The sequence below is a fragment of the Rousettus aegyptiacus genome, unplaced genomic scaffold, assembly GCF_014176215.1.
Source record: "Rousettus aegyptiacus isolate mRouAeg1 unplaced genomic scaffold, mRouAeg1.p scaffold_m13_p_8, whole genome shotgun sequence".
NCBI lineage: Eukaryota > Metazoa > Chordata > Mammalia > Chiroptera > Pteropodidae > Rousettus > Rousettus aegyptiacus.
The window spans coordinates 3,669,490-3,684,818 of record NW_023416311.1 but is presented as its reverse complement, the minus strand read 5'-3'; the positions used below and the strand labels follow the sequence as shown (position 1 = coordinate 3,684,818).

Here is a 15,329-nt window from a genome sequence, read left to right as displayed (position 1 = left end):
TCAAAAGCCTTAAGATGTTCTAAACCTTTGCTGTGATTTTACTTCTGGGTCTCTTATCTCTAAGAAAAAAAATATCGACAAAGATTTATGGATGTCCCAGTTATTATCAGTAAAATTTTGGGGGAAAAATGTTATGCAGCACAGGAATGTTTAAAAAGATTCATCTGTATGATGTTAATATTACGTAGCCCATTGAAATGTTTATAACGAACTTTTGATAACAGAAGAAAACACTTATGTTAAGTGAAAAATGTGAATACCAACATTCTTTTTCTTCTCATCCTCCCTCCTGCCCCCTGTACTTCCTATCTTAAAAGGAATTTTTCCAAGATTAACAGTGGCTGCCCACTAATGTTTATATAATTTTTACCTTTTTTCTCTGTAGTTTTCAACGTTCTCCATCTCCACTTTTCTATAACAAGTATTTTTATAATGAGAAAACAATTACAAAAACACAAAGCCTATTTTCCCCTAATTCAATCCTCAAAAGTGAATATATAGCTTATTTTTCCATTTAAGGATATGTGAACTTTATCCCAGAAAGGTGAAGAAACCTGTACAAAATTACACAAGTAAGCAAGTTCAAAGTCATTCCATGTCCCAAGCACATCCTGTGTGCTGGAAAGAAAATACTGCAAATGGAATTTACTAGGAAAGCCATACCCTATATAAAAAAGATACATCCGGAAGTTCTTTCTTCTTGGTAATCAGATGTTATAGTGCCACCCTATCAAAATTAATTCCTTTCTTCTTCAATACTTACCCAAGTAGTTAGCCACAATTAGATATGTAGCTGTAGGAATTTACTTTGCCAACTTGAGTTAATACAAACTAAAGGTTAATACAAACTAATTGTTAATACAATCCACCTAAGTGGATTCGTCTCTTTTTCTGGATGAGAATATTTTGTGATTGCAAGAATGTGGAGGGCTGCCTTGAAAAAGGACAAGCACCTGTAGCAGAATAGGGCAGAGCGGAGAAATAGAAAAATACTCTCAGGGACTTTTAAAATCCCAGCTCCCACTGTTTTTAATGGAAAGGGTGGTGGGGGGTGGGGAGGCTGAAAACTAAATACCCAGCAATGAGCAAGTCCTTAGGGACATATGCATCGATATGATGGAATGCTATATAGCCATTAAAAAGAATGTAGTGGCTACTTATATGGAAAGATCTTCAAAATGTTATTAAGGAGAAAAAAAGAGAGAAGCTCAGAAGTATATATTTCACACATATATATCTGCTCGAATATGTATTATAATTTTCTGGGGGAATAAAACAGACATCATTAGCAATGATTCCCTCTGCAAGGCTAAGATGGGGAATGCTGGAAATAATTTTATGTCTTTTAAGTTTAAAACACACATATACACCCCTCGGCTTTAACAGAGCCAAAGAGTCTTAAAAACACTTATCTGATGATTTCCTACAAATTAAACACTTCCTTCGTCTCTGATTCTAGGAATAGGCCAAGAGCAACTCTACAAATTGTTGTTTTCTGTGATCACATAACTGCTGACGAGAAACCTCCACAAAGTCAAATATACGCAATCACATTGAAAAACCAAGACTGTTTAATCAGTAGTTTTAATACACATTGGTTATTGAGTTGCACTTTAACCATTATACAGACATCACTTGAAGTTGTTAAAGGTATCAAAATATATTAAAATGTTCAAGAGGTATGCAAATTAGCAGCATTTAACTAAAACAAATAAATAAGCATATTTCGGTATCAGTTTTATAACAGGAAAGAAAACAGAGCTACCATCTCTGTCTGACGCACACACACACAGAAAATGTTACTGCCCTCGGAAGCATGGTGAAGGCGAGAACATCATATATATAAATACACTAGGGAGAAATGCCAGCAATTAGAATGTTTTCAAAGTGAGGGCGGAATGAATGTTTGTTTACTCAAAATTCTATGATGCTAGTTATTAGACTTAGAAAGTCATATATCTTAACCAGCCAAGAAAAGTTTGAAAAGATCATTGGTCTCACAGGCACAAAAACATCCCTTGCTAATGCCGACTTTGTGTCTGACAAAGGATAAGTACACAGAAATGTATAAGCTACGGTAAGCTTGCTTTGCTCCTCAGAGCAAAAAGCCAATCATTTTTTTTGAGTAATGGGGGGTTGAGAGGGTGGAAAATGCTCTTAGCATAAGCAGTGGGTTTCTAAAACTTGCACCCAGCCCGAAAATTCCACAGTTCCCCAGGAAAGGTTTAGAGCCAGTGAAAATAAAGAAGCCTCAAACGGTCCATTACAAAACTAAAGTACTTTGTAAAAAATTCTGCAGATATAAAAATGAAAACAGATTCCATTAAATAATAACTTAGGCTTATATTAAAAGGTTCAGAGCTATCAATTTTGGTGAGCTTATGATGAGGTATTTATTGCACAGTTTTTACTGTAATGAAAATCTCAAGCCACTCTACATGTTTGGTAACATAAAGGCACGTGCATTTAAAATTTTAAGCACAAGAAAACCAATGATAGCCCTTAAAAAAGTATGGATATGTGTAGTTAAGAAACCAGTATTGAGTCTAGTTTGGTACCCTGGCTCAGGCTGGCTGCATTTAACAGGTAGAGCTGCAGCCTGCATCCCCAAAACACTTAAGCACATGCACGCTCGACTCAAATAAACACTCAACAGCCCTTTCCAGCCTGGCTCTGAAACGAGTGTCCTTCAGAAATAGAGACCTCGATGCAGGAAGGCAAGTGGCATTTGGAAGAGTGAAAGACATACTTTGTCTGCTTCTTAATTTTGACGGCACAGAGCCCTCTGCCAAGGCTCTGAACTCAGTGCTGGGAGGGAAATGAAGGCTTGCGGGTACTCGGCCCCTCTAAGGTAGCTTTCCCCTGAATATTAGGCGGCAGCAAAATGCCCAGGAAGCTAAGAAATCAATGCTGCCACCCTAAGCAATCCCCCTCCTCCTAAGGCTTATTCTAGGGCACGTCGTTTAAATTACATAACCACCCTCCTCCATGTTCCCACCGTCTGGTTCAAAGCTTTCTCTTCATTTAAAAAAAAAAATCAGGTCTCATTTTAAGTCTACAGAACCATTCAAACAGGTCACTACTTCCTAAGGAACACTGCTCAGCCGAAACCTAGAACCTGGTTTAAAAGAATTATCTGGCAGGTCGGCCCACAGTTTAAAAAACAGCACATAGACGCTTTTACAAATATACAAGGTCTCTCTTCCTCCATTTTTTTTGGTATAAAAGCTTCATAAGTCAGTGTTTTTTTTTTGGGTAGAGTCACTGAGCAGCTGGTCAACAGGCAAAGATGTGGTTTTGAACCTACTTCTCTAAGTCACTAAAGCCCTAAGCAGGGCCTGGGTTATGTAAACATGGTCACTGGAGCTGCATTTCACTCAAAACCCAGGTGTGCTCTGCAGCCTCGGCAGGTCGGTGAGTCAGCTTATGAGTAACACGCGGCAACATCTTCGCCATCGGTCTGGTCAGTTCCTCGTCTCCCTCTGGGCTTCTGTGAGCTTCTGGATTAGGTAACGTTTGTCACGACTTTCCTAAAACATGAAATCGGTACACGAACACATTCAATATATTTGGGAACAAATAGCATTATTTAGCATTAATTCAACCTAGTAAGTTACCTCTTGGGCTGGACGCGAAGGGTCCTGAACACTGGACAATTGTAATGGCCTCTGAACCAGCCAATCATCTTTTAAAGACACGCATAAGACTTCCACTTAACACCTCCCGGTGGCTTCCTGTCACACTCAGAACTTCACCCAAACGCCTGACCAGAGTCCCCAGGCCATGTTGTGACTCTGGCTGCTAGCCCAGCATCGCCTCATCTTGCCTCTCCGGCCACACCATCCTTCCTCCCGGCCCCCAGGAGCACCGGGGAGCCTCTGCCTGCTTCTCTCTCCCGCAAGGCCTCCCATAATCAGCTCCTTCTCGTCGTCCAAGTCTCAGCTATCCAGTGTCGCGGCCTCAGAGAGGCCTTCCGTGGCCGCCATCTGCAGCAGCAGACGGCCCACTCGTCTAACTACCTTTTTCTACTGTCTTCAGAGCCATTATCGCTATGAGAATTTATCTTCTTTCTTCAGCTACTTAGCCATCTTGTCTCCCTTCTTCACCACGGTACCCCATCACCGTATGAGGCACAGATAGTACTCGACATATACACTCGAGGAATGAATGAGGCAGTGAATGAATGAAGTTAAAGGAGGCCCCGCCCAAAGGCAGAGTTTTAGGGGGCACTGCGGCATTCCTGGGAAAAGTACCACTTTCCGTTAGGTGTCCTGGCTAAATGTCCCCAGCCATGACCCGCTGGACCTGTGTCCTTCCTTACCAGGGACAGCTGCTCTCGGAGCTGATCGACTACCCGCTTGTGTGCTCCGGCCAGGGCGATGAAATAAAACATAATAAGGCTGCAACGCAAGGAGGAGAGGTCACGAGGGAGTCTGTGCCATTTGGAGGCCACTAGAAAGACCACCCGACACATTTCGCCGGGAACAATTTTACTTTTGCTGGAGAGAGAAAATAAAACCCACATGTCTCACAAGCAGAGGACATCAGAAACGGCCGGAGGGGGTGTATTCGGTGGCGGCAGCAGAGACTAACTCATGTCTTGCTCTTTAAAGTTAATATTAAAAATTTCTGATGTTCCCCCCGGCACATGCAACATGACAAGAAAAGGAGATATTCCAGAAAGTCAGCCCAGCACGGCATGAACTGGCCATGGATGATCACTGTGGAATCGCTCTGGCTTCAGTCTCCTCATCTGTAAAATGGGGATAAAACAGCAAAACCCAGAGGTAACAACTCTGAGTGAAAGCAATCGGCAATTGGCCCCTGGTTTCTGTTCCGCCTCAGATCTCAAATGCGGGTGGTCAAAGTGATTAACTTTGGGGAGCGGGGCAAGTGGAACGCAAGGCGAACCCCCAGGGAAACAGCAGCCATGAAAGGGAGGTGGTTTCCTGTCCAACCTCGCCCCACAGGGCTGAGGAAATGAGGGCCATTGGGAGCACTGAGGGAAACGAGACACTTTTCAAAGTCCCCGTGGCCAAGGACAAGAATGCTTCCCAAAGGTGGGTGAGTGGGCACATTCACGGTACAGGGGAGAAGAAAAAACTAGATTCTGTGAACAATGAGGATTAACTGTAATTAGAAGAATGTCTAGCACACTGTAAACTCTCCGTGCACAATTTTTTTTGGGGGGGGGGCGGTGAGGTAACTCTTGGTTGACCTCACAGATTGCAAGGACCTTGTCAGCTTACAATCCCTTCTTTTTAAATTTTTATACCTACAGCACCTGGTCTTCCTAAGTGGTCTCCCATCTAAGTACTGAACAGGCCCGACCCTGCTTAGCTTCCGAGATCAGACGGGATCAGGCTTGCTCAAGGTGGCCTGACTGTGGACCGCAGCTGCACATCCTGAAGTCATTCTAAGGTGATTAGACTGACTTTAACACTCAACGCGAGTCACTGTACAGCAAAGACGCCTGTCATCCTCGCATATAACACTTGTCATTTCCTGACCTTCAACGGCCAGGTTCTCTGCTGAGCACTTTACAGGTATCGCCACGTTCCCTTCTTCTCACAACCTTATGGAGCATGGGCTGTTCCTTATCCCCATTTTCCAGGTAAAGAAACTGAAGCCCAGAAAGGCTATGTGATGACTTAAGGTCACACAGCTTATTAATGGTAGGGCCGGGGTAGGGCGCATGCTTCTAACTTCATAATCTTCTCTCCACCCCGCAATCAGTTCCTTTTTCAAAGAGCAAGTGATTTCACGAATAATCGGTAATGTGAGTAAAAAGGTAATGATTATTGGGTTTTTATAAGTCAGGCACTGGGCAAAGTGCCTTTTATGTAGGGTCTTACTGAACCTGCTCAATGATCCTCTGAAAGAATAACTATCATTGGGCCCGTTTTCGAGATGGGAAAGTGAGGTTCGGAGAGGCTCAGTGACATATGAGTACAGCATGTGAGCTCCCATCTCCCCGTGGCCAGGAACCCATGTGCCTCAGTGGGAAATACTCGCAGGGGGCCAGGTGGTTCTCACTCACCAGATGATCATGAAGAAAGGCACGGCGAAGGCTTCCGACGTGACGCCGTGGACCACAGACTGCAGTGAGCCAGGGAAGGTGCTCACGGTCTTGGGGATCACTTCCCAGGTAGTGTTGTAGTTGATGAATGGCCCACAGGCTTTCGAGGAAGGGATGCTGCCAGCACATGGACCAAGTAGCTCAGGTGAGGCATGAGCGCAGGCTGAGTGTCCCTCCTCCCCACGCCCCCAAGTCTGTGTAGAACCACCTGACCTCATGGCTTTCTAGAATATTCTGGGCAAAAAAAAAAAAAAAAAAAAAAAAATGCTGAAATTTCATCAAGTCTCTAGACTTCATTTCCAGTTTATAGAAAATTCAGGACAGAAGAACAAGTTAAATGACACCATGAGAAAATCAGATGAATCCAGAATGTGAGGATTCGAGTCTTCAGTTTAACTTAGAGGTGCAGAAACGGGCCTGGACTCTTCGAAGAATCAAACATTAAAAGATTAAAAAGACATAACAATCAAATGCAATGGGTAAACCTTGAAAGATCCTCATTTTTAAAATAAAGCTATACAAGACTGCTGGGGGACAATGGGAGACATTTGAAAATGACAGGAATATGACGTATTAACTTCCTCGGGTGTGATAATGTTACTGCAAATGCATAAGGAGAATGTTCTTATTTTTGGAGCTGCATGCTCGCGGATTCAGGGATGAACATCATGGTCCCTATTACATTGTGGCTATTTACTTCAACTTTTCTATAGATTTGAAAATTTTCAAAAAAAGTAGGGAATAAAATAAAATAAAATCACAACGGAAAAATTTGTTAATTTAGCCCTACAAAGAACTTCCTATATTCACATCACAAAGTTCTGTGTATAAGATTTTCCATTGCAGCCGTGTTTTTACAGAAAAAAATAAGTTCCTGAAAACAACCTAAGTGTTGCTTAAGAAAATGCATAAACAATTTGTTATCCATTCATACGACGGAATACTAAGGAACCACAGAGACAGAGGAACATATAGAAGTCTCCGAGAGGTATTAAGTGCATAGTTAGGAAATAGGATGGGAAAATGAATTTCTACTGTATACTCTTTCATACTTTCTAGATTTTTGTGCCAGGTACATGAACTTATCATATTTTCAAAAATAAAGGCTGAAAAACTTTTAAAGAATGAGAGTCCTATATGTGTGGGCATGGAGAAGGGCAGGATATAAAAATAAAAATTAAGAAAGCTGCCAAACATTATCCCATATGTATTTTGAAAAAATACATTTTTCATAATGAATTCCCAGAAGTATTCATAAAATGTTTACAGTGGTTACCTCTGCAAAGTAGGACTAAGGTGAGGACAGGTGTGATTTTTTCTCTTATACTCTTCCGCACTATTTGAAATTTATATATACATGTTACTATAACAATAAAAGATAAAAGTATATACTCGAGTTAGTTAAAAAATAAAAAGTGAGAGACAGATTCAAAGTTCAAGGATTTTAACTTAAACATGGCAAAATGAAATTCCATTGAGAGTATCAGTCAGGGATTGGCAAACTAAATCCCATGGGCCAAATCTGGCCCACCATCTGTTTTTTATGAATAAAGTTTTATTGGAACACAGTCACACCCATTAGTTTACATACTATGGCTGCTTTCATGATACAGCAGTCGAGTCGAATAGTTGCTATAGACACCATACAGCCACACAGCATAAATTATTTACTTTCTTGCCCTTTACGGAAAAAGTCTGCCAACCTCTGGTATGAAAGGTTATACCCCTGGGGAGTGGCACCATTGGGGTTCGAAACCTCGATTTCTGATCCTTAGTCTTGAGCATTTCTGCAACTTCCAAATTCCACTCTACACTCTACATTCCTCGTGTCATATGTTAAATGTCTTTATACTCCTAGCAACCAGCATGGTGCTTGGCACACAGAAGGTGTTAAATAAATGTTTGCTAAGTGCAAAGCTTCAACCAAAGTGGGAGAAATATGGTGACTTCCTGCTTCTTTCTCTGTTTTCTGACACTCCAAGACCTCTGTAATGACCATATGTTATTTTCATAACCAGAAACAAAGAAACAGTCCAAAAGGGGACTAGAGGGGAGGTCTTCGAAGAAGGGAGCCGGGTAGGACAGAACCAACTGGCACTCTCAAAAGCAATGCTGATCCTGCAAGCCCACGTTCTAGAAGCGAACCAAGACATTCCCAAGTCCAAAGAGAGTTTGCAAATCAAGGGTGGACCTGGCTGAGCCAGGAGTGACCTACTGACCTCTGCGGGTGGCACGCTGTGAGGAAAGCCCATAAAGAATGTGAGGGTTATCTCAAGGGGCAGGGAAATGTTCTAGAAAGCCAAGTCGTACTTACTGTGCCATGCTGATTGTCAGAGGTATAACTGCCAAACACAGGCCAATCAGCAACACCAACAGGAAGAAGAAATTAGAATTGGACGCCCTGAACTGCCTCGGGGAAGGTCTGCAGGTGTGAATAAGACTCATCTAAAAGGAGAGACGGGAAAAGAAGAATGAAATGAAGAACGTGGCTTCCGTGAAGATAAATGAGCACATTCGCCCATCTCGGTGGGAGGTAAACTGGTCTAACCTTTCTTTCTAAACAGTAGTCGACAACATAGATCAAAATGAAACATGTTTAATCCAGACCTCAACATTTGGAAACTCATCTTGATGAGAAAATAGGAAAACTGGGCCAAAAGACACATAAGGAGATGTTCGCTGCTACGGCTGTTGGTAACGGGGAATAAACTGGAAGCAATTGAAATGACTAACAATGGGGTCCTTAAGGGTTCGAATGTGTCCACAAAGTGGACTTCCGCAGAGGCCTCGGGATGGAGGAGAAGGCGCGCTTTACATCCTACGTGGCGCTGTGAATGAAAAGGGTGGATTTCAGGTCTCTGTCCTTATGACCTCACTGAAGTTTTTTAAAAAGTACCCTCTGCAGGAGGTTAAATGTGTGTTAACGGATCTATAATAATATACAAATTAAGAGATATTTGCCTTGAATTTTTTATAAGCATATTTATTTTTCCTAGACATTAAAAATAAATATTTCCACTGAGGGAAAGAAGACTTGAAGGAAGTATCAAGTGTGGAGGGGGAAAGAGAGATTTAGTAACAGGCATGAAATTTCCCGTTAATATCTCTAAAAGCTACGTTATTGGGTGGAGGCATCAAGCCCTCTGACTTCAATAGTAGCCAGGACAAGTGGGCGGAGGGCATGAGTACCAGGGACACCTGGTGTCTCATCTTGGGGCAGCCGGCCGGTCAGGCCTGGAGTGAGTGTCAGAACTCAGCCCAGTGCCCACGACCCATTCCATTATCCCCACGCTGGCTTTACTGTGCTACACACCGGGACGCCACTGACCAACCAATATTTTCCAGAAAGGGAAAAGGTTCCTATGAGCTTTCTCACATTCATCTCTCCTTCGGGGACTTTAGCCAAATGAAAGTGTCAGAAAATTGATCAAAAGCCAGAACATCCAGGTAGAAAGTGTGGCCCAATTCAAGGCCCTGCTTAACCAGGTTAAATAGCTTTGGAGGGAGATAAACTCAGTTTCAGATCCCAGGGGTCACTTAAAAGCTGTGTGACCTTGGACTAGTTACTTAACCTCTCTGAACTTCAGCTTCCTAAGTGTTCAGCAGAGTGGGGGTACATGGTATTATCATCCTCTGCTATTATTACTGTCATTATATTAATGCTATTATTATTTAATATTTCCATTTCTGAATCCTCAGGGCTTGGCATAATAGGTAACCAACAAACTTTGGGCTTGTTCACAGAGGGTACCTCTGGAAGAAGGGATAGAAGTTACTGTATACATATCCATATTGCTTAAATGTTTAACATTGAGCATATATTGCCTTTATCATAAAGAAAAAAGAAGTTCTATTAATAAGCCGAGATAGGTTAGCGAGCTACAGGACCACTTCGCCCATTAAGTACTCAGTTTGGGCACCAGGCGTAGGGCCTGGGAGCTGTCCAAGGACCTACACAAATAACGGAGACCTGAAAATAAATGCACTGGCCCCAAAATGCAAACAGAAAATTACAAAATTTCTATTAATAAATGCTTCATGAAACATCATCAAAATGTACCGCTGTTAACCGATCAACCGCAACTCAGCTCTGAGAGAGTTGCACATAAAAATGACAGTTAAATCACAGGAGCAAAACGATCCTTAACGAAGCTCTCAAAATTACGAAAACGCAAAAATCCATTCAAAGTCTTTCTTCCAGAATAAAAACATGTGTCAAATAAGGGATGTCGTTTCGATACATCTGACAGGATGTGGTTGAAACTTCAAACACACATATGCCCTCGCAAGGTCAAAAATGGTGCAGGGGGTCAGGCCCCCATGCATACCTCTCCTTACCTCCTTCACATAGAAGATGATAATGAACTTCAAGGTTGCAATGGCAGGGAGAAGGGGTGAGAAAAAGGCTCCGATCCAGCAAATGGTTTGCCCGTAAACAATCCCCAGAACGTTATCGGGAATGGCAAATTCCTGCTGCCCCCAACACTGCATTAGCTTCCAAGACGAACAATACGTCACTAGGAGCCTGGAATATAGATGAGACATTTCTTCACTTGAACTACCAGTGTCAGCCAAGGCCACAGAACCACGGCCACAAGGCGGGGCAGAGATCACACAGACTTCTTCTGAAAACTGGTTACTCACAAGTCTAGAAGATGCAAACTATAGTGAATTCTGGGATCATTAAGGCCAAGTCTCAGTTCTATAACTTGCCAGCCAAAGAAATTAAGACGAGGCTCATTTTTCTCATCTGGAATGTAGGGAGAATTGTAACACGACCTACTTCACAGGCTTGTGGTGACAAAAAATGACAGGGCAATCTCTGTGCTCTGGCTTGCCACTCAGCCCTCAAAATTATGTGTATCCATAGATAAAATGGCTTACGAGAACCCTACCACGTAACACACTGGATCCGAGAAGCTTCCTACAGACACCCTCGGACCAGGGGCCTGAGATAAATCCACACTGTTGTTCACTGTGGTATTGCCCCATATTAGAAAAAATAATTTGTCAATCCAGCCCCTACTGATGGGCATATATGCATATATGGGCATATAAGCCATGGATACTGTGGAATAGTATATGGTCCTTAAAATGAATGAGGAAAATCCACGTGTCCTGACATGGAAAATTCATGATATTTTGTTTCTACAGGGGAGAAAAAGCAAGCTGTGGACCAATGTGGTTGTACCATGATCCTATCTTGGTGGGGGCAGGAAATGAACACTTCTGGCAAGACTGTGCGTTTACTTATACATGTATCTATGCGTGTGTGTGTGATTTTTTTTTTTTTAAGGTCTGCCGGATCTTCCCCAAAGAGTTTACAACAGCCACCTCTGAGGAGTGGGGGTGGATTGGGGAGTAAGGGTTATGATAACAAACAAGAACTCTCACTAGTCTCCAGACTTCTGTGCATCCACAGAGAAAATGGCTTATTTCATATTCAAATTTAAATAATAAAATTATTTAAATTTAATACATTTATTATTTAATATTTAAATTTTAAATATTCTAAACTTTTAAATAAGCACATATTCAGGTCATATTTGTGTAATTTTTAAAAAGGACGGTTTGTATTTTAATGTTTATTTTTAAGGGCTTACTGGACTTCTGACATGCCTGGAGAATTTGTACTTCTGGATAAAAAAGGGATTAAGTGAACAGTATTTCACTTAAGGCTCGAGGAGATTCTGAGAATAATTTAAAAAGCAACAGCATAGTAACGATAACTATAATGGTGACAGTGAATGTTTTGGTGAATTTCGGAGGCCTGGACTGTTCTTAGTACTTTTATCTGCATCTTTTCATTTAATCTTCAAACGGTGCTATCAGGTGGGTACTGCTACTCTCCCCGCTTCATAGGCGGGAAAAGAGGCACAGGGCTTAAATCACTTGCCCAAGGTCATGTCACTAGCAGGCAGCAGTGCTGGGGCTTGAACCCACAGCAGGAAATACAGCGGCCACTGTGATCCAGAGGGCTCCACTGATAGGGCCCACGGCTGTGCTAACGGCAGGAAACCATCCCTACTGAAACCACATGGAAAACGCCTTTTGACCCTGCCTTCGATGGGGCACCTAATGGACTACATGATCGATGGCCCGGAGCTGTCTGAAAGTCACCGGGTGGTGTCAGTGGTTTCCAGGGACCATGGAATCATCTAGTACTTTCTGGAGAGCAGCTGCGAGCAGCAGTGGGGGCAGGAGCAGGGGTGGGCAGAGTGGGAGGGGGCGGATAAGAGTGAGGGAGCCCTCATACTTACTTTCTGGGAAAATCCACAAAAAGCGTCACAGCCAAGATGATGATGAGGTCGAAGATCATCAGCTTGTACATTTCCTGCCCAACCTGGGTCTCCCAGCACTGCAACCAAACACAGGGAGAGACAATGAGACCTGGCTCGGGGCAGACAAAGCCAGGTTCTCAGACTCCTCCCGACGTTCTTGCCGCCCCCAGACCCCGCCGTCTGTGGGCCTGGCCCAGCCAGCAGGATACTCTCATCCCCACTGTCTCACCGGGTAGAGTTTCTGGTTGTAGCCACAGAGCTCACAGGAGTAGTTATCACAGGACGTAATCTTGGAGCCCAGAGTGAACACCAGCACACAGATGGTGGCCAGCCGCATGAAGACACACCTGCGGGAAGAGAGGGAGGAGAGAGGAGGGGAGGAGGCGGCTCTGGGGCAGGCCGGGCCCTGGGAATTGGGGCTACGCAGCAGGAAGCTGCCTTTCTTAAAAGCAAACCCACAAGGTTCCTGTTCGGGATGATGAGCAAGTTTTGGAAACAGACGGTGGTGATGGTGGCTCGATGTGGGGAATGTACCTAATGCCACTGAGTTGTACACTTAAAAATGGTAAATTTTATGCTAACATATTGCCACAAGTTTTTTTAAAAGGCAGGAAAAACAAAACAAAACAAAAAGATTAAAAAGCTGGGAATTCCTGAATCTACGATCATATAGCCACACTAGAGAACACTACACATCTCTGAAAAAGAACAAACCGAATCACATAAGTATCGACTTTGAGAGCTGTCTGGCAGACTGAGAAGTGGAAAAAGCATACTGCAGAGCTCTGCACAGACGCGATTTCATTTTTACAAGAAACCGCGTAAGCGTTGACACGTGCAACAGGAACCATGCGGATGAGGGCTGCCCGGGGCACGTGGAGTCAAGAGGAGACTGCCACATTTTGTTAAAAGATGCTTCTCTCTTGTTCGGTTTGCCATAAAAAAAGTAAAATAGAAACATTAAAAAGTGGGCGGAAGGGACAAGCCAGTGCACGCCATCTACGGGCTCCCGCTCCTCATTCCTCAGCAGCCTCCGGGTGCTGCGCGCCTCCCGAGAACCCGGGACCACCGAGGAGGTGCTGGAGCGGAATCTCCTAAACGGTCTGACTCTACACAGCGGTTCGCCACGACGATGGGCACAGAAAACGAAGCTCGCCGCGAAGAAACAGTGAACCAAATCCGGACCCGCAGGCATGCTGCAGGATAACAGCCCCGTTGCTCCCACAAATCAATGGTACAATACAGCGGGGAGGGAGAATCCTTAAAATAAAAGGGCCTGAAGAGACGCAATCACCAAACACAGCTCACGGCCTCCGCTGGCATCCTGGTGTGAAGAAACCAGTCGTACAAACCCAGCTGCAATCCCACCGGGGAACCAGCTCTAATTTCTTTAGGGGTCATGACGGTTATGTTAAAAACTACAGTCCTTGCCACTTACGGATGCACTGAAGTGTTTACAGCTGAAATGGCATGTCGCCTGAGATCTGCTTAACACAATCCAGCAAAACTGCGGGGGGCAAGACTAGCAAAATGTGGCTAAGGATGGAAACTAAGCAATGGCACAAGCGAGGTTCGTGACATCATTCGTTCTGTTTGAAACTTTCTAAAATAAAGATTTGTTGTTTTTCGACACAGGCAAATGCAATCCAAGGCATTTGAGAAACAGAAAGAAAATGCTCCAGTTTCACGGGGTCCCCACCTGGTCCCCTTCAACTCATCTGCGTTTACTCCCTACAGCCTGCTCTATAGCTGTCATTTAAAAAGTTAAACTGAATATTTATTTAAAATGAGAAGCGATATTACAATGGTTTATTAAACGTCAAGTGCAGCACAGACCGTGGGTGACCTGGCCACATTTTCTCCACCCAGGGCCCATGCATGGAAGCAGTGAGGTGGCAGTGTGGGCGAGTCAACACCTGGGAGCCAGCCACCCTGAGGTGGTAGAGGCTGAATCTCTGGTTTGGTGGGAAAATGCTAAGACGCTTCCCACGCAGACACCCAGAGTTACCCAGTAGGGCTGAGCCCCCATTGCCAACAGCAGCAACTTGCCCAATAACACACCCTTCTCTCTTTTACTCCCTCACATCCCTTGTCATTTCTAAGGTCTTCAGAGCAACGCCTTTTCCGAGGGCCCCTCCCTACCCCCTCCGCTGTTGATGTGCTGATACAAAACCAAATATATAATACTAATGAGCGGACTCTTAAATCAAAGAGATCTCGCAGCACCCCTTCATTCCTGGGTGCTGTCTGAACGTTGAAGAGGATTCTTGGCTCAGCAGGAAAATGTGCCACGATCGATTAGCAATGTCTGCCAGGGGCAAGGGAGCGAGCATGTGGCGATCCTCTTGGCATGTCTAAGGCATTACCTGAGGATGGTCAGCCGGATCTCAAAGCCTGGGGAATAATCCTCATAGTGGATGATCTTGGCAAAGATCATTGGGGTGATAAAATTGGCCAAGGTGATCACAATGGAAGGCAGGTACAAGATCAAGAGGTTCTCCCCAACAACCATCTTGTCAATTTCCTATGAGGATAACAAAACTGGTCAGGAGTATAATAAGGAAAGTTACATCACAAGTGAGTAGACCTTAAAAGAACTCAACTCTACGTAAGTCGTTATGCTGTATACCGTAAGCCTGTACAGTGTTATATGTCGATTATACCACCGTGAAACTGGAAGGGGAAAAAAGCACTCAACTATACATGTTTATTAGCCAAAAAAAAATAAAATAAAATAAAATGAAACAAAATAGAAGTGATGATGGCATCCACCTCAGAGGTTTATAAATTAATTGCTCAACATAGCTCCTAATCCTAAGTCATCTCCTTCCTTGGGTGTTTGAATAGAGGAAACATGACTAAGTACCATACTAAAAAAAAAAAAAAAAAAAAAGAGCTCTATTGGATTAATTTGGGTGAGGTATAAAAAGAAAATCCACGTATTCTGTATCAATGGTCAATGTGAAGTA

The 15,329-nt window shown here is 43.4% G+C and overlaps 1 protein-coding gene and 1 pseudogene across 2 annotated transcripts in view; both read right to left on the bottom strand.

Moving 5' to 3' along the window:
* Window positions 1–1,555: 1,555 nt before the first annotated feature.
* The window catches only part of TMC7 (transmembrane channel like 7), a 41,059-nt gene continuing 27,285 nt past the window's right edge, over window positions 1,556–15,329 (bottom strand). For both annotated transcript variants that reach the window (XM_016156990.2, XM_016156988.2), the window contains exons 9-16: window positions 14,727–14,884; window positions 12,590–12,707; window positions 12,340–12,437; window positions 10,418–10,604; window positions 8,394–8,524; window positions 6,041–6,196; window positions 4,322–4,400; window positions 1,556–3,530 (exon numbers count right to left, since the gene is read on the bottom strand). In XM_016156990.2, the coding sequence (XP_016012476.2) occupies window positions 3,465–3,530; window positions 4,322–4,400; window positions 6,041–6,196; window positions 8,394–8,524; window positions 10,418–10,604; window positions 12,340–12,437; window positions 12,590–12,707; window positions 14,727–14,884 (993 nt within the window). In that variant the 3' untranslated portion in view covers window positions 1,556–3,464. The remainder of the gene's footprint in view (window positions 3,531–4,321; window positions 4,401–6,040; window positions 6,197–8,393; window positions 8,525–10,417; window positions 10,605–12,339; window positions 12,438–12,589; window positions 12,708–14,726; window positions 14,885–15,329) is intronic.
* Window positions 5,273–5,391, bottom strand: LOC118607387 (annotated as a pseudogene).